The 26,128-nt window shown below is 46.7% G+C and overlaps 1 protein-coding gene across 3 annotated transcripts in view; it reads right to left on the bottom strand.

Moving 5' to 3' along the window:
* The window catches only part of LOC123022489 (cullin-9-like), a 30,026-nt gene extending 7,882 nt beyond the window's left edge, over positions 1-22,144 (bottom strand). The window contains exons 1-19 of one of the 3 annotated variants that reach the window (XM_044428189.1): positions 21,990-22,144; positions 19,904-20,086; positions 18,363-19,009; positions 15,849-16,003; positions 14,038-14,541; positions 13,365-13,500; positions 11,934-12,124; positions 11,286-11,661; positions 9,678-9,879; positions 8,496-8,703; positions 7,677-7,870; positions 6,576-6,781; positions 4,854-5,082; positions 3,744-3,849; positions 2,676-2,903; positions 2,264-2,354; positions 1,989-2,160; positions 1,286-1,391; positions 269-364 (exon numbers count right to left, since the gene is read on the bottom strand). In XM_044428189.1, the coding sequence (XP_044284124.1) occupies positions 269-364; positions 1,286-1,391; positions 1,989-2,160; positions 2,264-2,354; positions 2,676-2,903; positions 3,744-3,849; positions 4,854-5,082; positions 6,576-6,781; positions 7,677-7,870; positions 8,496-8,703; positions 9,678-9,879; positions 11,286-11,661; positions 11,934-12,124; positions 13,365-13,500; positions 14,038-14,541; positions 15,849-16,003; positions 18,363-18,954 (3,792 nt within the window). In that variant the 5' untranslated portion in view covers positions 18,955-19,009; positions 19,904-20,086; positions 21,990-22,144. Of the gene's footprint in view, positions 1-268; positions 365-1,285; positions 1,392-1,988; positions 2,161-2,263; positions 2,355-2,675; positions 2,904-3,743; positions 3,850-4,853; positions 5,083-6,575; positions 6,782-7,676; positions 7,871-8,495; positions 8,704-9,677; positions 9,880-11,285; positions 11,662-11,933; positions 12,125-13,364; positions 13,501-14,037; positions 14,542-15,848; positions 16,004-18,362; positions 19,010-19,903; positions 20,087-21,989 lie in introns of those variants that run through there. The other 2 variants (XM_044428188.1, XM_044428190.1) reach the window with 2 other exon arrangements.
* Positions 22,145-26,128: the final 3,984 nt, after the last annotated feature.

Raw genomic sequence — 26,128 nt, 5'->3', positions numbered from 1 at the left:
ATTAAGCTTGAATGGCAGGAACGCAAGAGGCTTTTCCTAGGAGGTTTCCTCTCTCTCTGGGGTGGGGGCTGCATCATATTCATGTTATGGCTCGGGACAGATGCCATTACCAAAAGATGGAGGGCCGCTGCTGCTGCTGGGGGCAGAGGGGCACGCCTCTGTTTGGGCAGCGTGTGTGCTGCCTCCCCAGGAGACTCGACAGGCCGGCCAGCTTGGGGCCCTTCTTGCCCAGCCGCATCGCCCAGCACTGAAGCGTTTAGCCACTTACCAGCTGGCAGCGTTTGATCTTGATCTGAATGATGGGCCAGAAGCAGCTCATGTTCTCCAGGAGGGTCACTCGGCTGGCCGATGGCGGGACACACACCTTTGGCAAGGAAAGGACAAAGGCTAAACTACCAGCTGGGAAGGTTCCCATGTCATGCAGAGAGGGAGAAGGGGCCAAGGAGGGGGTTCTCAGTGCCAGCATAAGCCCTGGCAAGGCTTTGCAGCTTACGATCTGAGGAAGACCCTCCTCGCAGTTCCTCAGGCTTGAGGAACCAAAAGTCTTCCTCTGTGAGAGGAAATGGAGAGACTGTGAGAGGCTGAGAGACTGGGATGAATGGGGTGCCCATCACAGTGTTTCCACATGATCCCCCAAGTGAGGCACAGCAGAGGGATGTTGAGGCTAAATGAAAGGGCCAAGTCTGGAACAGAGGAAATGGACTGATGGCTCCTACTGTGGCTTGTAAAGCATTAGTAGCTGCAATGCCCCTTCATCTCCCAAGACTCTACACAAAGGACGAAATGATGTGCTTCACGGCAGGGCTGCAGCTGGGTGTCTTCCAGCGAGCAAAAGCCCTCCAGCCGCTCCACAGTCCCTGTTCGTTCTTCTGCCCAACTCCCTGTTCTGGGCTGCCCAGCATGATGGACAAGAGGGCCCAAAACAACTCGTGCTTTTAGGCCATGCATGCTTTCCTGAACATCTAAACGAGGCAGTGGGAATGTCAGAACTTAAAAGAACAATAATATTGCAACAGAAAGAAACGGCTGGAAGTCATACAGGAGGCGGCCGAACACGAGTCTCTCCAACAAGCCCATTCCTGGCCTCCAGCTCTGTTGGACTACAACCCCCCCCCCCCCCCCCCCCCCCCCCCCCCCCCCCCCCCCCCCCCCCCCCCCCCGCCCCAAGCCCCGGCCACCACAGTAAAGGGCCAGGCCAGCAATGACGGGATGACACTGCATGCCCCACCCCGGCTTTTGGCCCTGGAGGCCTATTTGGCATGATGGGGCAGGCTGCAGCACTGACCATATTGAGCCTGGTGCTGATGCCGGAGGCGCTCTCCCTTCCCAGGACCAGGATGCGGGCTGGCATGTAGCAGGAATCCTCCATGGCCACCAGGAGGGACATCTGCCTATACAGGGAGAGAACGAGGCTCCGGCGTGAAATGGGGGCCCCCGTGTGGAGGGGCTGATCCCTTTGCGAAGCAGGAGGCACTGCTGCCTTCTTCCCCACAGACCTGCTCGTGCGCATCTTGCAGGCTGTACCAGAACTCCAGATCTTCGCCCTACGGCCGACCCAGCATCCAGCCGAGCTCTTGGTCCCCAGCACAGAGCGAGAAACCACTAATTGGACCACTCTTGCCTTGTGGGAAGACCCAGACATTCCAGTCGGCTGGCAGGAATCCACCCACTTCCTTTCAGCCCCAAGCAATACAGGTTACAGATTTAACCACGTGCTGCTGGGGAGGCAAAAGCAAACATCCTTCCTGCTCTCCACAGGAGTCCCTCCAGCTCCCTGGAAATGCTGCACAGAGAATCAGCAGCTGCCGCTGAATGGGGTGAATTGCGGAAGGGACCACCTACATCCAACAGGCCCTTTGCATGAGCCAAGCCCTTCCTTGCATGGAAAGCCGATCCTAGAAAGGGCAGAGAGAGCCCCCCACCCATCAAATTCCAGCCCCAGATTTCGTCTCCCAGCCACCGCCTGCCTGACTGCTGTACGCACTCACCGGACTGTCACCCCGCGATGCATGTATACGTTGATGTAGTGGGAGCAGGAGCTGCCATTTGACTCCCAGTAGGTGCTGGGGTTTCCATCCACCAACTTGCTGGCCTGCTGGGGGTTGGAGGACACCTCCACCCTCTGCCAGCACTTGTCCTCCTTGACTTCCACGCTGCACCCTGAGTGAAGGAGAAAGCATGGAGAGGATCCCAGCCAGACAGGAGAGGACAGAGCCTTAAAAGATGCGGCGGCATCTAAAGCCAGCCCTGAAAGGATGCTCACCTTGACACAGGTTTTGTAGGAAGAGATTGAAGAATGGGACAGTGATAGGCTGATGACTCCACCTATGTTCCTCTATCTGATCCAGAACCATCTGTAAATTGAGGAGTGGGAGAGAAAGAGAGTGAAGGAGAACCAAAACATTAAGTTGCACTAAATGCACAGCAAGGCAGAGCAAACTTCCAGGAAACAAATCTGGGCTGAGACTTGGCATGTGAGTAGGGAGAAGAATCTGGCATAGGCCAGCCTTGTGCCCTCCAGGCGGGACTAAAATCCCCCACATTGCCCAGCAGTCCAACGTATGTGGAGGGCACCAGGTTGGGGAAGGCTGACCTGGGCACTCCCCCCGCCCCACTCCCCCCGCTTGCTCACCCTGGGTGCCTGCTGGATGCTGCACAAAGGATACCAGGCTCACCTGGATGCAGCCAGCCAGGATGCTGGCCGTCATCTTCTTGTACAGGCTGGCGTATTTCTCACTGCTGCTCAGGAGGTCCTCCAGCTCTGCCACCTGCGGGAGGCCAGGGCCGTGCTTCTCCAGGACTTTGGTCAAGGCTTCCTTGGTGCCCAGGCAGCACATCATCACCGCACAGTCCTTGTCGAGGGCGGCCAGGCAGTGCAGGAATCCGATGCCCTCCTGGACAACCTGCAGGCAGAGGAGCGGTGACATGGTCCGCCCAGCACAGCAACGAGGTCCTCCGTGTTGCCCTGAGTGCATCCCTCTCCTCACCCATGTCACTCATCTGGTGTCTCGGCACAGGCCGGTCTCCTCATATCCTTGCTGGGACCCCATCATGCCGGTAAGGCATCCTTTCAAAGCAAGGGTGGGATGTCACGGCCGATGGTGGGGGACAGCAGGAGAGAAAGGCCAGCAATACCCACACCTACTCTGTTTGTTTGGTCATTAGATTTATATCCCTCACCATTGGCCAAAATGGCTCTCTGGGTGGGTTCTGTTCTGAACAGCAACTTGTGAAAAGAGAAGATTTTGAGAACTAAAATGTCCGTATTAGAATCCTGGCTTCTGTAGAACTTGCATTTTCTATGTAGAGGGATGAACTTGCAAGTTCCAATCTGAATTTATTATTCATTTTAAAAAAAGATCTTTATCCCCTGTTTCTTTTAAACAAATTGCTAAAGCAGCTTGCAATAAATATGCACATTTCAAATACCAGAAGAAATGAAGGCAAATGCATATCATAGAGTCAAAAGAGTAAGATAACACTTACAATAGATTAATAAAACAGCAGATAAACTAGCAAATGAATGGCTTGCTCCAATGCTTTTAGCAGGAAAAAAGCCCTGACCTCAAAACATTTGGGTGAATAAAAAGGCAAAGGTGGCCCCGAGTGGCTGTGGACATCTTGGTCAAAGAATGCCCAATATGGCTGCTGATCTGGAGTCTGTATCACTCCGGAAAATACTCCAAGGTGACTGTGCCCTGCCCATTCCCCTCATGCTTTTCCTGCCCCTACTTCCCCTCTACCTCTCGGTCATTCATGTGGGCATTCACAGAAGACAAGCACGGCTCAATACACTTGTGCCAGGGTACTGCGTCCTTCCAGGAACTATCCAAACACTTGTGCAAAAGCCTGGACCAAAGAGGAAAGAAGATTTGTTAGAACAGAAGTTGTTCTGAAAATAAGCACCTTAAGTACCAGAGCGGTAGCTCACTCCAGCATTGGAATGCCGGACCAGGCCGCTTATTAGCTTGATATCCAAATGTGTGTTGGAAGCAGCCTCGCAAATATTTGCTCTCTTGTTGTGATGTTGTAATTGTCTTTATATTAGTAATTGCCTTTGTCTTTAATTTGCTCACAAGCATTTTTGCACTTTTTCTTCAGAACTGAAGTGTGGGGTGGGAAAGGCAACACAATTTTCCCACTCCGGGATAACATGTAGTCTATGGGGGTTGGGGAAGGCGATTCTCTCTCTCACCCCCACCCCTGGAGGGATGATGTATTCTGGCCCCAACAAGACCAGCCACATGTAATTAATTGGGAATCCGTAATTAATCAGAAATCAGTTGCAAGTATATAACAAGCACTGCATGCAGGTAAAACTTGTATTATGAGCACACTATTCATTGTCTTCACAATGTTGATTTGGGGAATTTTGCAATTTTGGGGGGATTTTGTAAAGCACACCTCGGAACTGGTGTGCAATCAATATTCCCCCAACCAAACTTAGTACAGTTTTTGCCAAAGCTGAATGTCTCGGATTACATCTCCCATCATTATCACCCGTTGGCCATGGAGGCTGAGGCTGGCTGGCTTGACAAAAACTACTTGAGTGACAGCTGCCCAGCTTGGGGCTTTTATGGATCTGAAAGCTCCTTCTACCCTACACAGACAACCTTGACTGGCAGCAGCTCTCTAAGGCAGCCTTGCCCGGCTGGGTGTTGTCGCAGTGCACAGGACGGCAACCCCACGTGCTGGCTGTGAGCTGCAGTCCAACGCATCAGGGTGGCAGCCACCTGGAGAGGACCGCTGGGGAGGTTCCCGGGCCTGCTATTCAAGACCCTTCGCATCGGAAGCTATCCAGGAATTGAGCTTGCATCAGAGAACCCCCATCCCGTGCCGCAGCCTGACCTGACCTTAAGGCATGCAACTGTACATCCTTCTCCGAGCCCAGCTGTGTCAGGTCTTCGAGCAGAAGCACATCCACCAGCAGCTCATAACCATCTTCATCAGGGAAAGTGCTCTTGCCAAAGAGGCCTCCACGCTCCAGGGCCCCCACCACCTCCTTGCAAAGGCTGCTCCCGGGCAGGCTGCCCAGCAGGTTTCCAGCATCAAAGCCCTTAAAGTGCAAAAAGGCTGAAGGGTCTGAACAGGGAGGGGAAACAACAGGGAGGCTCTTGGTGAAATTGCTGAAACTTTGCTGTGGCCCTGAAGCAAGCATGGACATGCGCGTGTGTTTCAGAAACCTCTTTCAGTTCTGAGACCTTGATTCCTAAAAACACAGCCAGGTTGGCTGCAGTGCTGGTTACCCACCCACAATCCTTAGTCCTGCCACTTGGATAAGTGAAATAGAAATTTATTTATTTATTAAAACATTTCTATGCCACCCCATTCGCCGAAGCCTCGGGGCAGCTCACAACATTAAGTACCAATGTGGGATACCTTAGAGAGGCCTGACGGCATCCCATCGGACACAAAGGTCTGCAGGCTCACAAGAAAGCAGAGTTCAGATTTAACAACCTTTCCCAACCTGGCCACCCTCCAGATGCTCCAGACTCCAAATGCTCTCATCCCCATCCAGCATGGTTCCGGTCCCTGGGGTGGATTCCAATCCAACACATCTGCAGGGTGGCAGGCTGGGCAAGGCTGAGATAGAAGGTTTTCACTAAAAGCTAAGGTCCAGCCAAGAAGACTAGCATTTTTCTGGAATAAGATCTCACCAGAACTAAAACATGCATTGCCTCTGTAGTCAATTCCAACAAATTGAAAGGGATCTCGGGGTACTGGTTGACTGCAGACTAAACCTGAGTCAGCAGTGTGATGTGGCAGTCAAGAGGGCGAACACCACCCTTGGTTGCATAGCCAGAAGCGTGGCTTCTAGATTGAGAGAGGTATTACTACCTTTCTATACGATTCTGGTGCACCCACAACTGGAGTATTGTATTCAGTTCTGGGCCCCTCATTACAGGAAGAATATAGCCAGGTTAGAGTCAGTGCAGGGTAGGCCACAAGGATGGTGGCCAGTTTGCAGGGGATGCTGTATGAGGCGAGACTGAGGGAACTGGGTCACTTCAGCCTGAAGAGGAGGACTCCAAGGGGATCTGTTGGTGACATCCAGGTATGTGAGGGGGTGCCACATGGAGGTGGGTAGAGACCTGTTCTGCCCTGCAGAGGAAGGCAGGACCTGCTCCAACAGAGCAAAGCTCAGGGAACCAAGGTTCAATTTGGATGCCAGGAAGTACTTCCTGACAGTTAGGACCCCTAGAGTATGGAATGGGCTTCCAAGGGAGGTGGTTGAGGCCCGATCGATGAGGGTGTTCAAGGATAGGCTAGACATGCACAAGGTAGGCATGTTGTGAGTGGAGCCAGCTAGAGTCAGGGGTCAGACTAGATGGTCTGGGAGCCCCCTTCTGACTCACTGTTTCTAAATGTTGAAAGCTTCCCTGCCGACCTCAGCACTGACTGACTAATAACATGCATCATTCTGATTTTTCTTTTCTGATCTACTGATTGTGTGATACTTGCATTGCCTTTTTGACATGAAGTGGTATTTCCCTATTGTTGTTTTTATTGTTGTGTATCATATCCATGACAGTGGATACAGAACTATTTTAAGGGAAACGAACACGATTCCATACCTGCCCCCTCCTGGCTCAGTGGAAGTGTCTGATCAGCCAGACGGCTGAGCACAATCCAGGCCAGCATCTTGATGGCGCTCTGGTCTGAGCAACAGCAGTTCTTCAGGACTGAGCAGAGGTCACCATTTCCCAGCTGCTCTGCCAGTCCCTTGTGGCTGATCAGCTTGTTGAGTACGAGGAGCCCGTTCTGAACAGCTCTTGAGGCCCTGGGGAGGAAGACAGGGACTGACAGCACTGTCCAAACCAGCAACAGCAGCTCCAGAGGTGTCTGGAACAGTAGAAGTGTGGCATGGGAAGTGTGAAGAAAGGAGACATGTTCGTGCACCGTGAATGTTCCCACAGTGGGAGAGCCAGTGCAGTGTAGTGGTTCAGAGCATGGGACTGGGATCCTCCAGAAGCTCTGGACTCTAAATTCCCTCATCCCCAACCAGCGTGGCTCTGGTCCCTCGAGTGGATTCCCACTCCAACACATCCAAAGTGTGGCAGGTTGGGCAAGGCTGAGATAGAGGGTTTGCAATAAAAGCTAAGGTCCATCCAAGAAGACTGGCGTTTTTCTGGAATAAGTTCTCGCCAGAACTAAAACATGCACTGTCTCTCTAGTCTATTCAGACAAATGTTGAAAGGTTCCCTGCCGACCTCGAAACTGACAGATTCATGACATCCATCATTCTGATTTTTCATTTCTGATCTACTAATTGTGTGATTGTTACATTGCCTTTTTGACATAAAGTGGTATTTTCCTATTGTTGTTTTTATTGTTGTGTATCATATCCATGATTCTAGTCCCTGCTCAACCATGAAGCCAACTGGGTGACTCTGGGTCAGTCACAGACTCTCAGCCCAACCTACTTCAAAGGGTTGTTATTGTGGGGATGAGGTTAAGAGCAGGAGAAGGAGAATTCTGTAAGCTGCTTTGAGTTCATTGGAAAAAGCAGGACATAAATCTAATAAATAACTAAAAATGCAATACTCCATTACCCCAGAAAGTAAACAGAAACAAGAGTCTTCCATGTCTGCCATGTCTTCCCCATGGGTCCAAATTCTTTTAGCCCCCACATCTGAATGCACCTTGGTTTCACTGGGACCTGTCCCCGGCCTTACCCAGGTGTGGCCAGCATCTTCTCAACTGCAGCAGGGATGGCACAGAGCAAATGGTCTGCATCCATGGTGGATGCAGAGCCGATGCTGGCAAAGCTCTCTTGCATTGTCTCAGCGTCCAAGTGGCCCAGAGGGTATGGCTTTCTACAGGCACCTGGCAGCTCACAGTTCCCAGCACCAAGCAGTAGTTTCAACACCTAGGAGTCAAAGATAAGAGCAGCTGAGTGGCAAAGAAGGAAGTTGGGAAAAGAGGACACAGGTTGGGATCAGTCCTCATTCGGTTTCCTGATGAATTATACAGAGTATTTTTATCCCTAAGTGGCTTGCATATGCTTTGTTCAAATAAAGCACTGCAAATGCTATTTCAACCCATGAAAGCAAACTAGTTGGGGGTTATCAGGGATGGACAAGGCCTGTTCACTGGTGGGCCATTAGCTGTGGAATTCATCCCCCGAGATTTGCTTAAAGCCTCCTTTTTCATGTTTTTATTAAATAGACCCCGAAGACTCATTTGTCCCACTCATTTTTTCCCCAAGTTGTCCTTATAGCTTCTTGTTCTCTTGTCTGCTATTTATTTTTAACCACGGGTACTTCAGCCTAACAAGGAGGCTAACCATGTTTAAAATAAATTGAATTAAATAATATTAATAAACTTAACTCAGTATTTAACAATCTAAACTTCCAATACTTTTCTTATTTCGTGATCTGCTATGCCAGCACACGTGTTCTTTCCTGCCACCTGAGAAGAGTCCTTCCAAAGCTGGTACTCGCCATTCCTCCTCTTGCTGCAAATGCAAAACCTCTTCTTTGCTCCCAACTTACTGCTAGGCCAGCCTGCTGCACGGGTGCTGACACAGAGTGCTTCTGCATGCAGCGCAGCACATGACGCAGCCCGCCTCTGGTGGCAAAGAGAATGCGCCAGTCGTACTTGGCCAGCAGCACATAGAGGACCTGCAGGACCAAGACCGCCAGTTGCTTTTCCTCCACTTGGTGGCCCAGCAGCTGCACCAGCATCTGCACCACTTTTTCCCTGCAGACAAGAAAAGGAGCAAGTCACCACAGGAAACTGTCTCCAGACACTGTTTGGGACCAAGCCCAGCTGATAATCCCAGGGACAGCAAATGCTTCTTGGGACTGCTGAACATTTGTCAAGCTATGGCTGAGGACTGAGAACTTGCTCCCTGTAGCTCGAAGGGGGCTTCTCCAATTCAAGCAGATTTTGTCTTTGCACAGTGCTGTATGGGACAGGCCACAGCTCGGTGGCAGAATATCTGCTCTGCATGCAGCTGGTCCCAAATTCAATGCCTGGCATCCCCAGGTAGGGCTAGGAAGGAAATCTTGACCGAAAGCCTGGAAAGTCACTGCTAGTCAGAGTTGACAATACTGGGCTAGATGGATCAAGGAGCTTCCCACTTTCAAAAAGGATCACCCCAACGGGTGTTGTGGTTGTTTACTTAGGTCCAGTTCAGATATAACAGCAGCCCAGGTATTTAAAACATAAACCCTGGGCTGCAATGCGTAAGTGAATATAGAACTTTACGTGGCCCAATTGCTCCTGCTTGGCTCTTCCCCCGAGTGGGAGCTCACACTCTAGATGCAGAAGGTTCTAGACTGAATGCCCAGCAGCTCCCAACTGCTGCTGCTGTTGCTGTTATGAGCCATCAAGTCATCTCTGACTTATGGCAAACCAACAGCTCCCAGTAGGAATGGGGGGAAAATCCTTGCAGGGAGGCTGCTACCCAGTCTTCCCCAGCTTCCCTTTCTCTGGATGTGTTGGATGACACCTTCAGTCATTTCAGACCACTGATCATGCTGGCTGAGGCTGATGAGAGCTGTGTTCCAGCAACAACTGGATGGCAAAAGATAACAGAAGGCCAGTGTAGAAAGCCTCGACCTAGATGGACCCATGGCCTAAGCTGACATAAAGCAAGCTTCAATATTTCTCTCAGCACCTGAGCATATGTTGGGAGGAGAAAGGAGAGGTCCTTCAACACCAAAACAGACCTAATGTCAAGTTCATCCTCAGCTTTCATGACATGTTTCTCCTGCTGCTTGCACTCAGGTTTTTCCTCCAAGATCTTGATGATGAATCTGAGACCAGCCATCTGCAGCTCAGTGTCCTCACCGGACTTCTGGATCATCTCCATGGCATATACCAACTGCTCCAAGGTAGTTTTCTTCCTGGCCACCTCCACACTGCAGAAACCTGATTAACAGGATCACCACAAGGGGCCTTCAGCTGCATTCACTGAAGCATCCTCACACCTGTGTGCTCTTCCCCAGGCACCCAAACTGCAAACCCCACTGTCCTTGCTTAGCATTCCCTTTTCCTTTCCTGTCGGAGGGCCTTTGTGCCTACACAGGCAAGAATGCAGGTCATGGCTTTTAATGCCTTGCCCTCTCAGCATTGCAGGTGAAAAACCAGGAAGATTAAGCCTTTTGCCCTCACGGTTTTAAAGAACACACTGCATTACACCCTTGGCACTTTAGGAAATAGGAGTGCTGCAAAGGATCTCTCACTGTGTTTCCAGGGCCTAATCTCCATGTCCGTGCCCTAATATACTTGCCTTCCACTGATGTTATGCAAGTCTCACCTCATCTTTATACAGACCTGAAGGAAGGGGCAGAATGTCAGCACTAACTTTCAAACACTGACTTGATATTTTAGCTATCCCAGCTATGCAAATAATATTTACATCAGGGCTGGGCAACTTAGGACCATCCAGCTGTTTGGGCCTCTCATTCCTCACCACTGGCTACAAAAGCCAGGGTTGATGTGAATTGCAAACCAAAGATCTGGAGGATCTTGAGTTGCCCATCCCTAATTTATGCTAACACAGAATCTGTGTAACATAGTCATATAATATTTTGCTGCACCTTTAAGGACACGGCTCCTCGCTTGTCTCACCATTCTGTTGTTATCAGCTTGGAATGGAGACGCATCATACACTGTCCTCTCATTGACTAACCCACACGCACTTTGGATAAATGGGCGGCCTAGACCTGATAGGAAGCTCACAGCGATTGCAGAAAGCAGTAGATGTGTGTGTAATTTTTCTTACCCTTTTCCTAGGTCTGATGAAACTTACTTTCTGCTGTGACAACAGAACATTCTGCTTTGTTGCCACCAGCAGCCAATGATAAGGAACACAAACAGCAAACTCTGATTCTTTTTATCTTAAGTTACTTTTATCCGATCAATTCAATTTGACTACAGCCAAATAATGTTCGGTAGTTTGTACAATACGCAGTAGAATTAACCCTAAATATTGTTAGGTTCTACTAGAATGCTTTTATTTTTTTATCTTGATTATTGTAATTTTATTGGCACTGTGTTTTTCTTTATTTTTTGACTAGCTGTCATTTTGTGTTTTGTTTATGGGCTGGTCAATGACCGAACAAAGGATTGATTGATTGATCGAAACAGCAAAAGGCAGAGCATTGTAGGAAACACAGCACAGGGGAAAGCTGTACAAACATTAGAGATGGGGAGAAGGGAATTATCTCTTTTTTTTAGTGGCCTTTGCTAATAGATCTGATTTGTTCCAAAGACCATGCCTATTGTTATCAGTTTAAACCACAAGGTAGCTCACAGTACTATCCAGCACTTACCTTTGGCCTTCTCATCCAGTGTGTCTGGGAAGGAAAGGCCTTCTGCTTTGAGGAGTTCATTGATCAGCTGCGTGTCCGTTTTCTCTGTTCCGGATGAAGCTGGGGAAGGCACCTCAGCAGAGAGTGACTCTTTCTTGGGCTTTTCGGACGCCATGGCCTCAGAAGGGCCACCACAGTTCGCAGAGATCATGTCCATGTTTTTGCAGCTCTGCTCTGCCGCTCCTTTGCTGAAGGAATACTTGAGATAGACGTGGGAACTGTGCAGGTCGTTTCGGGTGCAGCCCTGGCAGTGCTGGTCCAGCAGATGCAGCACTTGCTGGGCCAACTCTACTGACATGGACAGCTGGATGAGGCCCTCTTCATCTAGTTCCAACAGCTTGAAAGAGAAAAGATCAATAAAACAGACAGATTGCTCAGTAAATACTGCATTTCTCAAGCTCAGCCACAGCCAAGATAGGACACAGGAAGTAGGAAAATTCTCCAGAGCCCATTCCACCAAGAAAACCAAGTCATGTACTAGGGAAAGGGAGCAGAAACCTGGATACAGTGGTTTGGCAGGTAAGAACCACTGAAGGGGACATTCCAATTTTGTCCATCCAGCACAGTCACGTTTCTTTTCTTTTCTCATGCCAGACTCGTTCCTTTTACCTGTTCTTGGTGGTTCTGCTGGATGTAGTGAACCACTTCCTGTTGTTCGTGCAGTTCTAACTTCTTAATGAAGAAGAGCAGCTCCCACCATTCAGCCCGGCTCAGGGTCCCAGAATTCTCATCCACCTGATCCATCAGGTATGGCAAGGAATAGAGCCCCCTCAGTGGATTACAATATGCTGTCTGATTTGCTGCAAACATACCCAAAATCACAGTGGGGTGCTTTATGGCTTTAAGAAATGCATCATTTTAGCTGCTGCCCCCAGAGCGGAAATCCCCTTGTAGAACCTTCTGGTGCAAGAGAATAGGAGAGAGTTCCATTTTTCAAATGCCGAGGAAAAGTTTAATAATTTTTACATGTTTATTCAGAAGTCAGTGAGACTTTTGACTCATGGGGCTTACTCCAAGGGAAGCAGGTTCTTATTCAAATTGAGAAGTATACTGGAGGATTTATTTAATTGCCTCAATGCATTGCTGTGTTAATGTACAACCAAAGTAGGCAAGGAAGGAAATGATGAGAAATAGGAAATAATGGAAATGATAATTAGCACTTCAGTAAGTACTTCACATCTAGTCTTTGCCATATTTGTCAAGTAGGCAGAACCATCATCTGATTTTGGATGAGATGCTCAAGTTTAGGAACAAAGTCTTACCTATGACCCTGAAACAGTGAACTGAGCCTTAATAAATCCAGAGCAAATGAAAACACAGATGCTTGGAACAATAATTTTTATTCTGGTCTATGTATCCAAATTGCATAAGCTGTACCATGTCAGTTGTTTTAAGTAGCACTTGAACAGTTTATCTGAACCCAGGGAAAAGATTAAGAAAATCCTCCTTTGTGCAACCTGATTTGAATAAATGTTTATAGGATTACCAAGGCAAAGGCCACCTCCCTCTATTGCCCAGTCACTAATAAGGGACCTGAATACCTTCTGAAGATCTGTGGAAGAATGCCTACTGTAGTGCCAAGACTAATTGCTGGACACACAATGTCCCAGCTTCCTTTCCTTCAGAACATACTGGCTGTGTGCTTTTAACTTCTGGGCAATGGGAAGCACAACCAGGAATTTAATTACACATCAGAATATTTGTCCAACTACTTCAGTGTTCTCTACTCTGACTGGCAGCATCTCTCCAGCATCTCAGTCAAAAACTCCACCATCTCATCTGCCAGCTGATCATTTTAAATGGCAGCTCTAGGGAATGTACAGGATCCCTCCCCAGAACTGGGAAGGAGATGGGGAACGCCCTTCCAACAGCCAGTTCCACCTGTTCAAGCAGCAAGCTAGAGACAAAGCAAGATGAAACCAGCCTACAGGCAAGGAGCGACCAGCAAGAGCAAAGCCCGGCGGCAAAGACTGTGGCACTGAACACAGACTGGCCCTTGCACTCAGGGGAATGAGCATCGGCATCCCAGCACTTGCTTACCTGTGTCCTGCCTCAGAGTCTCTGTGAGACTGGATAGCTTTTCCTGGGCTTTCTGCTCTGCATGCCTTGCTGAACCAACAATCTCAATCATATGCCAATGCACCCAGTATGTGCGGCCTAGATACTCCCAATAAACCTGGAAACATGGATGCAACGTAGAAAAGCATTCAGTCTATTTTTCATGTAACTGAGGTCTGATGATCTAGCCTCAAACAGCCCATATACCAGGGGTGGGGAATCTCTGGGCCAGGAGACCTCTTCAGGAGCCACTGTGGGTTCCCAGATGGCCACAGCCCTTCCCCCAAACACCAGTCATTGGGTGGTTTACTGACTTGTTGCAATTTCTTTCCCATTCTACAAGGATGAAATGCCTCTCCTACGGTTTTGTTACTGGTGGCAAGAAGCTTTAAGCTACCACATTTCAGGGCTTTTTGTATTTTTGGCTTCACCCACATTAACTTTGCCCTGCCTACCCCCAGAGGACCACCCTGGAGAGCTTGTCTAGAATTCAGTTTGACTCTCGGGCTGAAAGATGTTCACACCCCTGCCATATCAATAACCAGACCAGAACCTTGTCTTGATACAACAGATGCCAACATAGGTGACCAAATTACAAAAAAAGCACCACCCCCAAGGTGCCCAAACCCTGCCTCCACCCCCCATTCAGCAGTACCTGGACAGGTGGTGTGCCATCAGTGCTCTGGAGGAACTCTCCCTCATCTCCGGCACAGACCTTCTCATAGTCTTCCAACATGCGCACACGCATGCCACGCGCCAGCTTCTCCTGTATATACTCCGCATAGCTGTTGCGACTGAGGAAGGCTGAGCGCGATTTGAAGCCTCTGGTTTTTTTCTCAGACAGCTCTGCAGTGGACGGGATGGTACTGCAGGAGGGAACGTGAGGCTGGAAGATGGACTGGCCAACTCGCGGCTGCTTTGTTCTGAGGCACTGAAGCTCTCCCTTGCTATTCCAGCCCATAACTTCCATCAGCTCCGAAATGAGGTGGGCCATGGCCATGCTGAAGTCAAACTCACACTGGATCCTGCTCTTTCCCCCAAAGACTGCACCTGAGCACTGGTGCTCACCTTTCAGCTCTGCAGTGCTGGTGAGTTTGTCCATGAGAGAAGTGGCACACAGGTAGCGCTTCACCAGAGAAAACAGCAACTTCCCTGGAATCTGAAACAGGGAAGAACATAACACTCAGTGCCAGAAAATGCTAATTCTCATTCTCCACAAACTACTCAGCTTACTCCATACCACCTCTCAACCTCCAGCCTCTACTAGAATCATAGAATAGTAGAGTTGGAAGGGGCCATGAAGGCCATTGGGTCCAAGCCCCTGCTGTTGTAGGACACCAATTTATACCATCCCACTCAGATGGCTCTCCAGTTTTTTGAATATATCTAGTATGGGATTGCCCACAACCTCTCAAGGCAGCTGATTCCACTGTCACATTGCTCTGACAGTGAGGAAACTTTTCTTGATATCTAGCCTGAATTTGGGTTGTCACAACTTGAATTGATTATTCCATGTTCTACATTCTGATATCATATACTCTGAACTCAAGCTGCCAGCTCACTTAGTACCATGTTACTCATCCAGTCTCCACAACCCCTCACTTCCTTGCAATGGTCACAGGCTATTATGCTCACACTCTCGTCTTTACTATGGTCACAGGACATTATTGATCATAAGTAGGGGAGGGCCAGCCTTCAATTTGGCATTCCAGCTGGAGATATCTGCAGTGCTGTAAAGGAACCAGGCCTCCCTGGGATACAATCTTGGCACCACTTCATTTGCAAGATGCTGAGGTAACTGGACCTCCCTCTCAGAATTTTCTATTCCCTCTGAGCTTAGCTGCAATTTGCACAGGAGGTGGGGATGGATCTTCTCAGCAGTAATATACTGCTTCCTGGTATAACTTTTCTGGAGTGGCCAGGCTTGCTCTTAAATGGGCAACTGCAACACATTTGCTTTCCAAAGGAGCTGCCCTGGGGTGGAGATGAAAACTTCTGAGACTAATGTATTGCTATGGATCAATAGAGCTGCCTGAATTTCTGGACTCTCCTTGGAGACATGTTTGTGGGGACTGTCATGATGGGTACCTGCACTCCAAAAGTTTACTAGTGGATATACAATGCCAATGCCACAACAGATCAAGGTGCAGCAGGACATCAGATTATGACAACTGGTCAAATGATTTCTAAACCAACACAGGATGATAATATGGAGTAATCGTTGTATGCTAGACTGATGTAGTCAGCCACTTTGAGTGTGATAATGGAAAAGTGGGATATCAATACAGCCATGCACTTCCCTCCATTTGCTCTCCCACTACTCTGTTGAAAAAAATAAAGCTCTCCAGACCACTTCCCATCATTCCCACCCACCGCTCAAAGGCCCCTCCAAGCCCCAGTGTGGAGATGACCCTTCTCAAAACAGTTTCATGCTCCTCAACCAGAGCCACCTGGGTCAGTTAATACCTGAGGAAGGGGGATGCCTTCAAAGGACATGCAATGCTCCTTGGAGGATGTTGTTTCCGCAAACAGCTCCAGGAGGGTATAGCAACTGTCAAAGTCCATATGTTGTTCGATGCCATCCTGCTGGCTCAGGGACAAGAGAACATAAGCTCGACTTCCTAAAACCAGAGACACAGATGTAATATTTCCTCTGCACCTGTTTTACAGAATCCTCTTAAGCTCAGGACACCAGTTCTCTATCAGGAAGGGAGCCAGTTTTCAAACAGCCATGTACATGGGAATACAGGAGTAGCCAGGAAATCAAAGGGAGCTAGCCAGAGATGCTTCTTACAAGATCAAGCAGAGGGATTAATTTCCACACAGAGCTATCAAACTTAAAATCCATCAGCAAGCATAGAGCAGTTAATATGTGAACCACAGCAAGGTGCTTCAAACAGATTTAAACAGGATGACCAGACAGGAGAGGCAGAGGTAGGCAATTCCATTTGTGTGGGCTAACAGCTTCCCTTCTAGTGCTGATCTTAGTTAATTCCTTTTCTCCTGAAGAAAGCCTGGTTCACACAATCAGACAACCTGCTGTGACTTGCCTAAGCCATGGTAAGTTGTGGTACAGGCAGGAAGCCACTCTGATTCTTCAGGCCACTACTGCAGTTTGCAATGTTGTCCAAGTCTATGAACTGTGTTAGGGTTATGTGGAGATTTTGCATGCCTTAGCTGAATATCAATTCAAAGAGAGACTGCAGCCAAGAAATTAGGGGAAAAAGCGACTTGGGAGGGCCCAATGAAAGAAACAGAAAAGGTAATCAATTATAAGGACACTTCACTGGAGACCAAGGCCAAGTTCATCCAAACTATTGTATTCCTGATCACTGTTTATGGGTGGGAAAGCTGATAAATGAAGCAAGCTGTCAGGAAGAAAATTGATGCATCAGAAACATAGGGCTGTAGGAAGGCTTCATATTCATAATTAGGGTATTCATAAATACCCTAAACCAAGAGAAAGACAATAAAACAGGTTCTGGATGAAATCAAGTCAGAACTTGCCCAGCAGGCAAAAATGATGAAACTGAGGCTGTCAAAGGTAAGACTCACTGAAAAAGTCAATAAAGCTATGGAAAGTCAAAGGCAGAAGAAGAAGAGGAAGACCAACTATAAGATGGATTGATTCCATAAAGGAAGTCACCACTTTGAGTTTACAAGAGCTGAGCAAGAATGTGAAGGACCAGATATTTTGGAGGGCTTTCATTCACAGGGTCACCTAAGCCAGAGGTGATGTGCTAACATAACAAGAAGTGCTGTTTAGTCTTCCAAATAGCAAACCCTTCTGTTTCCAGGCGATATGCTAAGCCACAGTCATGGCATGAATATACAAAGTTATCCAGCATGCACCAGTACACACCAGTGGCATCCAGCAGGCTTAAATAAAACCTATGGTGCACTGCCGTGAATGTGTGAACCAAGTCTTTGCACTTTCCAAGTGAAAGGACTGTGATATAGCAGGCAGCAGTCAATGATGTTGAAATAGACAGTTCTTGGGAAGATATTTCTGACCATCTGCCCACAGAGGCAGGACTGTCTTGCATATAAATAAATGTACACACACACATGTACACAGCACAAACATGGAAGGAGCAGTCAATCCTCATCCTGAACTGCTCAGTAGTTCAGTAATGCTAATGAAAAAGATCCCGATCTTTCTCATATATCAGACATTTCAAACCAACTATAATCAGACCACCCAAAGTTATAATGTGGATAATAATAGAAATGAAAGCAGATGTTAGGAATGGGTATTTTATAAGAGGATGAATGTCATAATTCATTAAAGCTGCAATCACATATTACAGCAGCAATCCTATGTGACTAAATGGGCATAGGGTTGCACAGTAAAATGACCATATGATGAAATGCAATTGTGATTATAAAAGTTCAGGTTGATCCTACTTGTTTTGAGCAAGGTGAACAGACTCCATAGAATGTGTAATTGAAACAATTATTTGCCTGTATTTTGTTTAGTGTATCACTTTTGGCAACTTTGAGGTGTATCTTTATCAAATGTGAATGAACTTCTAACAGTGGATGGTCTGCCTTCCACTTTACTTCAGAGATTCTCTATTTCTTTGCAGGTTAACCAAGCATGAGCCAAAAAAGTTTACTAATCTTGTGTACAAAGCTGGGGCATCACCAGGAGAATCAGGTTGGTGTTGGCTCAGAAAATTTAAGTGTAATATTAAATACAGCTTGGTGGCCTCCAGCAGTTTTCCTCTACTACTCACAGGGTTCCTGACCATTGGCCATGTTGGCTAGGGCAGATGGGAGTTGAAGTCCAAAACATCAGGAGGTCCCCAGGTTCAGAAAGACTGATTTAGTGAAAGAGAATGCATCTAAGAAACATATCTAACATCAAGAGAACTGATCTAAGAAACTGGAAGTGTTTATGAAACCTTGGACAGAACAACTCAGAGTATTCCCCACCCCCCACCCCAAAAGGCTCTCGGACTGTCCAAGGATCCTCACCTGCATCATGTGAAGCCAGAGCCCTCAGCATCTTGCCAGCACTGCGGCGGATTTGCTTCTCTTCATGACACAACATCTTCATCAGCATATTGAGGGCCCCTGTCTCCTTGAAGACGCCCACCAGCGAGCCAATACTGGCATAGGCACTAAGCACATGGATAGTGTGCAAGATGGATGTCTGAGGGACTGTGGGGCTGGCCATTTGTCGAGTTGCTCGCAGCACCAAGGTCCTCACATCAGCCTTCATCTCATTCAATGAAGCCTCATCCATGGTGACATCAGAGGGGAATACACTGGATGTCTTCTTCTCTGCTTGTTGCTCCTTGGGCTTCCTCTTGCCTAGTGGTGATGGGCAATTGGCATAAGCATCTGCCGCCGACATCCACAACTGGATGTGCTCCATTTGGCTCTCTGTTGAAGAGGCACCAGTGCTGCTTCCTGTATCATTCTCCAGTCCAGGGATGTTGCTGTGAATCAAGTAGTCAATATGCTCCTTGCGACTATGGCATTGCTGGATTAACACTGCAGGACAGGCTTGGAGCTGAGGTCCAAGAAGCACTGGAACATTCCCTTTTTGTTTCTCAATCACCATGACAGAGCATACACGTGCTGATACAAGGACATCATGGCCCTGGATCCATCTTTGCCTGGAAAATTATAGAAATCTCAGGTGAGACAGTCCTATGCGGCAATACGCAGAAGCTTTGGTTTGGGACATTTGTTGGGAATTCTGGAAGTTGCAATCCTCAGGAAGAGAGCACGTTCAAACAGCTTGGGAAATGCTCGAGATCTGTGCTGCATCTGCCTACTCATCCATGACAACCTGGACAGTGCAGCTTCTAGTACTAGTGGGCCTTTGAAGATCCCTCATCAAGGTCAACACATTTAGCACTCAGAGTACGCTCACCAAGTTAAGTATCTGTAACTAAGCTTATACTCACAGCTTCTAGAAATGTTTTGATCTGGAACACAGACAACCTGCGTTAGACCAAAGATATTCAGGAAGATCTACAGAATCAAATCAAGTCCTATTGACAAGTCCTACCGCTTGCATACAACTGAAGCACTGGGTCACTTCAGTTCAATGCAAGCACACCTACAAGGTTACGCTGAATTTTCTAACCACAGGCAAAGCTGCACAAAAGCAGGCACAGATATTGATGGTAAGACACAATGCAAGGGCAAAAGCCACTGTAATGTATTCCATGGTCCGTGAACTGTAATACACAGCAGTGGATGGACAGTGTGCCATTCTATCCACATTTAGCCAGAAAAAAACCCTACAATTCCCAACATTCTGCCTAAATATGCATAGGATTGTGTCCTAGAAGAGCTTCCAGATTTTGCACCAGTAGCGCTATCAATCAAAAGGCATTGCACAACTATTCTGTTTTCCTCAATACATTGTAAATACAATACATTGTAAAAATGTATTTTTTAATATATAAAAAGCACTCAAACATAGGAGAGTTACAAGTGGAAGACAACAACATCTGAACCAGGATTTTTGAAACAGGGTGGTTGCAGGATAAATGTCTTACCTGGAAGTACCCTAATTCTACATTGGAATCAATGATGTCAGACATTTTTCTGTGCTTCGCTTTTCCAGAGAAAAGTTTCTGTTTTGTAAGTTCATTAGTAAAAATGAAGGTATGCCAATTGCAAATAGTGTTAGACAAATTTGGCAGTTTCGTTGTTGTACTTAATGCTTTTCAGGTGAGTATCTTTAGCAAGCATAAGGGGGAGAATATAAAGAGATTACTGAAATACATCTCTGCCTCAGTGTACAACGGAACTAAGAAGTAGCAACAGCAAAACTGAAGATTCTTCAAGAACTTTACTGCAAGACAGCTAAAAGAAGCAAACAGTGGTCAGCATGTCCATGGACAGCTCTTTGGATTCTTAAAATGTATTAGAATGTCAAAAGTTTTCAATGGCTTTCCTTCTGCTTTAAATTTAAATAAAATAGATATGCTAATTTTTAAAATATAATTTATTTGAGAAATGCAAGGTAACAATGATACAACAAAAACATCAACATATGCAAGCTTAGTCATCTCAGATTATGTGCATAATTTATGACTGCTGTCCCTGAACACATCCTTGTAGTATATATTTTAAGTTCTGTTAAAACCACAAAATAATAACTTCCTTTCTTTGCTATATTAGTTATGACAGCTTTCCAAAAATAGGGCTATACTAGACCCCACATTAATATATGTAATTAAGAGGAATCACATTTCTAAGACAAGTCCTTCTGATCAGTTATGTTGTATTAGTTTTTCAGCAAGAGTTACCTTCCAAATTGTTGGAAGCCATTAATAGTGCATCCTATTTTTATTTTCCATTACCATGCTATCAGGGGATCCTTTTTAAAGCTTTGTTTACTACATATAAATAAAATACAGAGGCTAAGTTCACACTTTCTACAGCAGTGGTAGCAACCTGTGGCCTTCCAGATGTTTTGACCTACAGTACCCATTAGATAATGAAAGTTGTAGGCCAAAACTTCTAATTTGTGCTGAAAATTTACTTTTGCAAATGAACCTTATCTGCTTTAGATTTTTTCCTAATTCAAAGACTTCTGAATAGTCCAATTTACTGATCAAAATTTAATTTTGCTACTCAGTTATTGCTTTGTCAGCCTGTAATTTATTTCACTACTTATTCTCAGAAGATGACCAACCATTGCTTCTTCCTCTGAGAACAAACCCTTTTAGTTCATGCTAAGATTTTTTTTAGCACATAGCAAAGTTTAATCCTCTCTTCCCCAGTCTAGTATCCTCCAGATGCTTTGGACTACAACTCCAACAATCCTCATCTGTTGGCTACATTGTTACCACATTTTACCACAAAGGGTGACTTCCAGGACAGCTTCCAATTAAAAAGCCCACAAAACTACAATTTCAGTTGGGCTAAATCCCAGAGGAGTAGCGATATTAGTCTCTTAAAGCAAAGGGGAAATATAAACCAATTTGGAACATCTTAAAAACTAACGTCTTTATAATGGCATGTTACTGAATCTGATGTAGAGCTAGGTTGCAAGAGCTTATGCCATATCAGCTTTTAAGGAACCATGAGAGCCAGTACGCAAGTACCCATTTCTTTTTAGCACCTGTCTTCCACAACCTGACACCTTCCAGCAGTGTTGGATTACATCTCCCTCATCACTGGCCATGTTGGCTGGGGTTGATAGGAGCTGGGAACCTAGAAGGTCACCTCCACCAACCCTATTCGATTATTAAAAAGCAGGGCATCCTCCAAATATTTTGGACGAGAATTCCCATCTTCACCCCACGAATGCCTATACTGGGTAGGTATGAAAGCACGTGGAGAGGAAAACCTCCGGAGGGCCTCGATTCGCTTCCTCTAGGTTGAAAGGGATTCAGCCTTCAAGACAGCCTGAACCACCTGCCAAACAACTCTTCAACCAGCACTGCTCACAGAGCGCCGTCCAGTTAGAGGGCAGGCGCGAGCGCAACAGGCGGCTGTCGGGGGCGGGGCCTACGTAGGCCCGACCCGAACGGCGCGGGCGCGCTCTCGAACACGCAACACAAGGACGGGGAGATCCAGTTGCGTTGGGATACGCAAGGCGACGGAGTCCCGAAGCGCCGGGATTGGGCCTACCTTACTCGCGGCCTCAAACCCCGCAAAAGCTTTGGACAAGCATTGCCGCGTTCTCCCTTATTTATCCAGCCCAGCCGCTCCCTCACCGCTTCCGTGTTTTCTGCGCATGTTCCACTCTCTTCCGCCCGCCCCTTGATGTACTATGGGACCCCTCGTGAGACAAACTTATTATTTCGCGAAAGTAGTTTCTGAAATGCGGCCAGATTGGTTCGGGCACAGCCCCTGGCCTTTACACCTGCAATAATTCTGTCTACATTTAATTACATGAATTAATACGTTTGGGAGAACATCGTGGTAAAAGCACTTCACTCCTACTTCATGCAGTCAGCCTCCATCCCTGGGAAGGTCAAGAAAATAACTGGCAGGGTAGGTGGTGGAGGGAGTTATAATAGTATCAGTCAAAATAGGCTCCCATTCTCACAGCAGCAGTCTTCTCCAACCTGATGTCCCCGGATGATGGGGGATGTTATCCGAATCAACTGGAGGATGTCAGAGTGGGGAAGGCTGCATTTCTACAAAGGCCCACTGACCACACATATCGCTAATTTTTAAAAGATAGGAAATGTGCATTGTTCATCCTAGGAGCTTCTATATCCCCAAATTGATTCAAATCTAACACTGAAACAGCAGAATCCTATACAGGGTTGCTCAAGTTACATCTGGTTATATTGCTAGGTAAGCAGCCAATTGCCACACTGTAATTTTTGGATTTCTTAGAGGCGATCAACCCTGACTGCTCTTTAGAAGGCCAGATGCTGAAGAGGAAACTCAAATACTTTGGCCACCTAATGAGAAGGAAGGACTCCCTGGAGAAGAGTCTAATGCTGGGAACAATAGATGGCAAAAGAAGGGGACGGCAGAGGATGAGGTGGCTAGATGGAGTCACTGAAGCAGTTGGTGTGAGCTTATGTGGACTCCGGGAGATGGTGGAGGACAGGAAGGCCTGGAGGAGTGTTGTCCATGGGGCCGTGATGGTTTGGACGCGACTTCATGACTAACAACAACAGCAACAACAATTTTTGGATTAGTATTGCACAGTAATTAGCATTAGATTAGTATTACACAAGCTGTGGGCAAGACATAATTAAACTTAAAAATAACTGTAATAGTGTGTTTGTCAAACAGATGATCAGCAATCACTGGTTTATGAAGTGATTTTCTAATGCAACATTTCCAAAAATGTACTGAGCTCCTTCTAAATACATCTATCTTCAATTGCACCTGAGTATTAACCGCCTGTTCAGTGGGCAGAAATCTTTCCCCAGAACCACCCACTCTTATGAGCCAGGAACTATCAAGTAGAGAGGAAGAACCTTCTTGGCATTATCTTGCCCCTTCTTGAAATCTCACCCAAATCCTGCAGTAACAGCTGCAGTGCCACTCAATTGAAAGGGGAGCAGACCCCATCTGCCTCAGAATCTGTATTTACAAAGTAGATGGGAAAGAAACCAGAGACAGAAAGGCATGTGTGACTCTTATTTTACAGAGTTCTTTGAGAGTGTCAAAAGTGGACAAAGGGGATCCACTGTTTACTCAGAATCCTAAAAGGATTTGGCAAAGTCCTTCACCGAAGTCTCCTGAGTCAACTTAGCAGTCATGGAATAAGGGACAGGGAGCGGGATGTTCTCTTATGAATCAGTAAATGGATCAGCAGGAATAAATGGTAAATTATTTAGTGTGGCATATTGGTTAGTGTTGGAACCCACAGATTTGGGTTCTTGTCCCCACTTGGCCGTGAAGCTCACCAGGCAACTTTGGGCCAGTCAGTGCTTTACAGTTTAGCCTACTTCACAGAGCTGTTTTGGGGATAAAAGAACTGTTGTATGAGACACCTTGGGTTGCTTGCAGGAAAAAGATGGCTATAAATATAATAAATTCAATAAATTCTCCTCATGGACCAATGGGGATCTGCACTGGGACCCATATTCATAAATGATCAGGAATGAGGAGTGAGCAATGAAGTAGCCAAGTGTGCTAATGTAGTCAAATGTTTTAGGATGGTTAAAACAAGAGACAGGGCAGCACTCCAAAAGGTTACATCTGGGATTGCTTGACTTAAGGGAAAAATCAAGTAAGGGAAGACATGACAGAGGTGTTCAAAGTTATGTATGAGGTGGAAAAGTTAGGTAGGGAAACATTTTTCTCTATTTCTTATAATTCTAGAACCTAGGGTCAATCTCAGAAACCTGTTTTCTAGAAGATTCATGACAAGTAAAAGGAAGCACCAGTTAATCTATGGAATTCACTTCTACAAAAGATATTGAAAGCCATCACATTGGATTGGACAGATTTGTGGAGGAAAAGGTGATCAGTGGCTCCTAGTCTTGATGGCTACATTATCTCTTCAGTATCAGAGATGGCATACCTCTGAACACCAAATGTTGGGGAGCACGGGCAGGGAGGTGCTGTTGCACTCATGTCCTGGCTTGTGGGTTTCCACTGTGAAGAAGGATGGCCACTCCGTGAACAGAATGTTGGACTTGATGGACTATTGGCCTGATTTACCATGGTTCCCACATTCTTACAGACGAAGAGGATCTCTCTCAAAACCACAATGTATGCATACCTGAATCCAAGCCAAGGTATGTCTAGTGTTACCTAATGGAACATGCTAATTCCCTTGAACTCTTTTGACTGGTCAGGATGCTCTCATTTGCTGATGTTCATTTTTTCTGAAAAAGCCAGACTGGTACATTCATGACATTTCATCCTCCCACCTTGTGGGGAGAACATGTACAGTGGGGTTGAGATTCAAGGCCAATCAGGGGCCCCCACTGGCCTTACCAGTCAGTGGTATCAGCCAACTAAACAGTGGCAGTAGCACCACTGGCTGGCTAACCATGTGATTGCCCACAATGCCCCAAGAGAATATTATATTGGAGGCACTATGGGTAATCAAGATGGCAGTTAGACAAAACCACTCACCACTCCTTAATCCCAGACCAGAAAGAATTTTAAGGCAGACCCAAAGAAACAGAAACTCAAGCAAAAAGAAACTCAAGAATCACAAGTGCTAATATACAGGCCTTTATGCCACAGAGATGTTAATTGCTCCTAATTCTTATCTTGAAAAATGAGAAACATCACTCAAAGTTGCCTTGAAACCCAATTTTCTACTATGGATATGCTACCCTGTAATCCAAGTTTCTTGGAAACCAACTGTGGGACATACAGCATAGACATGGATGAGCTGCCCAGAATGTTGGGGCATGAGGCTCTTTCAGGAGCAGAGGTTGTCCATTACTTCAAGGCTCGTGGGCCAGTCCTAGCAAATTAGGGTGGAGGAAAACATTCTTATTTATATAAAATATATACACAATGAAATCAATATTTTGGAATGTATCTAATGGAGTCCATGCATAAGTAGAACAGACACATCTGACAGAACAGATTCCCCCATCCATGGTAGGCACTAGCCCCCCACCCCCCACCCCCAGAGCTGCTCCAGAGGTTGGGGGGATTTCTAGAGCTGTTTCATGGGGTGGCTGGAGAGAGGTGGACAGGAAGGGGAACTCCCATCGAGCAAGTGGAAAACTGTGAATGTGACATTCTACAGAGCCCTCAAAAGACTTGAGTATATATTTTCTTTGACGGGCTTTGCATGACTGGGGAAGGAAAACAAGCCACCATAGCTGATTTTCTTACCCCACAAATAACCTAATTGGCCTCATCAGGCACTGTTTGGCGTGCCACATGAACCCCTTGAGGGTATGGGGGCAGGTGGCTTACAAAGCACCCCAGAACCATGTCTTATTTGAAGGCTGTAGCCCCCAACTCTTGCTGGGCTGAGCCAATGCAGCATACTGCCGCTGGCAAGGGTAATTACAGTAATTTGGCAGGACCTCACCCGTGTGTTCATAGCAGGAGAATAAGCTACAGTATCTCATCTTCCTTTCTTGACTGCACAAACCTGCTCAGAGCATTATCAAGTCAGCCTTTAAACAGTTTAATAGGGAAATACAGGAGTGCATAATGCAAAAGATCTTGTTTTTCTGAAACAGGCAAGACAGGAGAGAAAAAACATGGATTGCTTCAGGTCATTTACAATTACCTCCTTTTCTCTTGCAGAAGGAAGCAGGAATCCAGCTGTCTCCTAACTGGAAAGGATTCTAACTCATCAAGGCCAAAATATCTGGAGA

The sequence above is a fragment of the Varanus komodoensis genome, unplaced genomic scaffold (assembly GCF_004798865.1).
Source record: "Varanus komodoensis strain SLA01 unplaced genomic scaffold, ASM479886v1 scaffold2, whole genome shotgun sequence".
NCBI lineage: Eukaryota > Metazoa > Chordata > Lepidosauria > Squamata > Varanidae > Varanus > Varanus komodoensis.
This window is presented reverse-complemented; position numbering and strand designations above follow the sequence as displayed.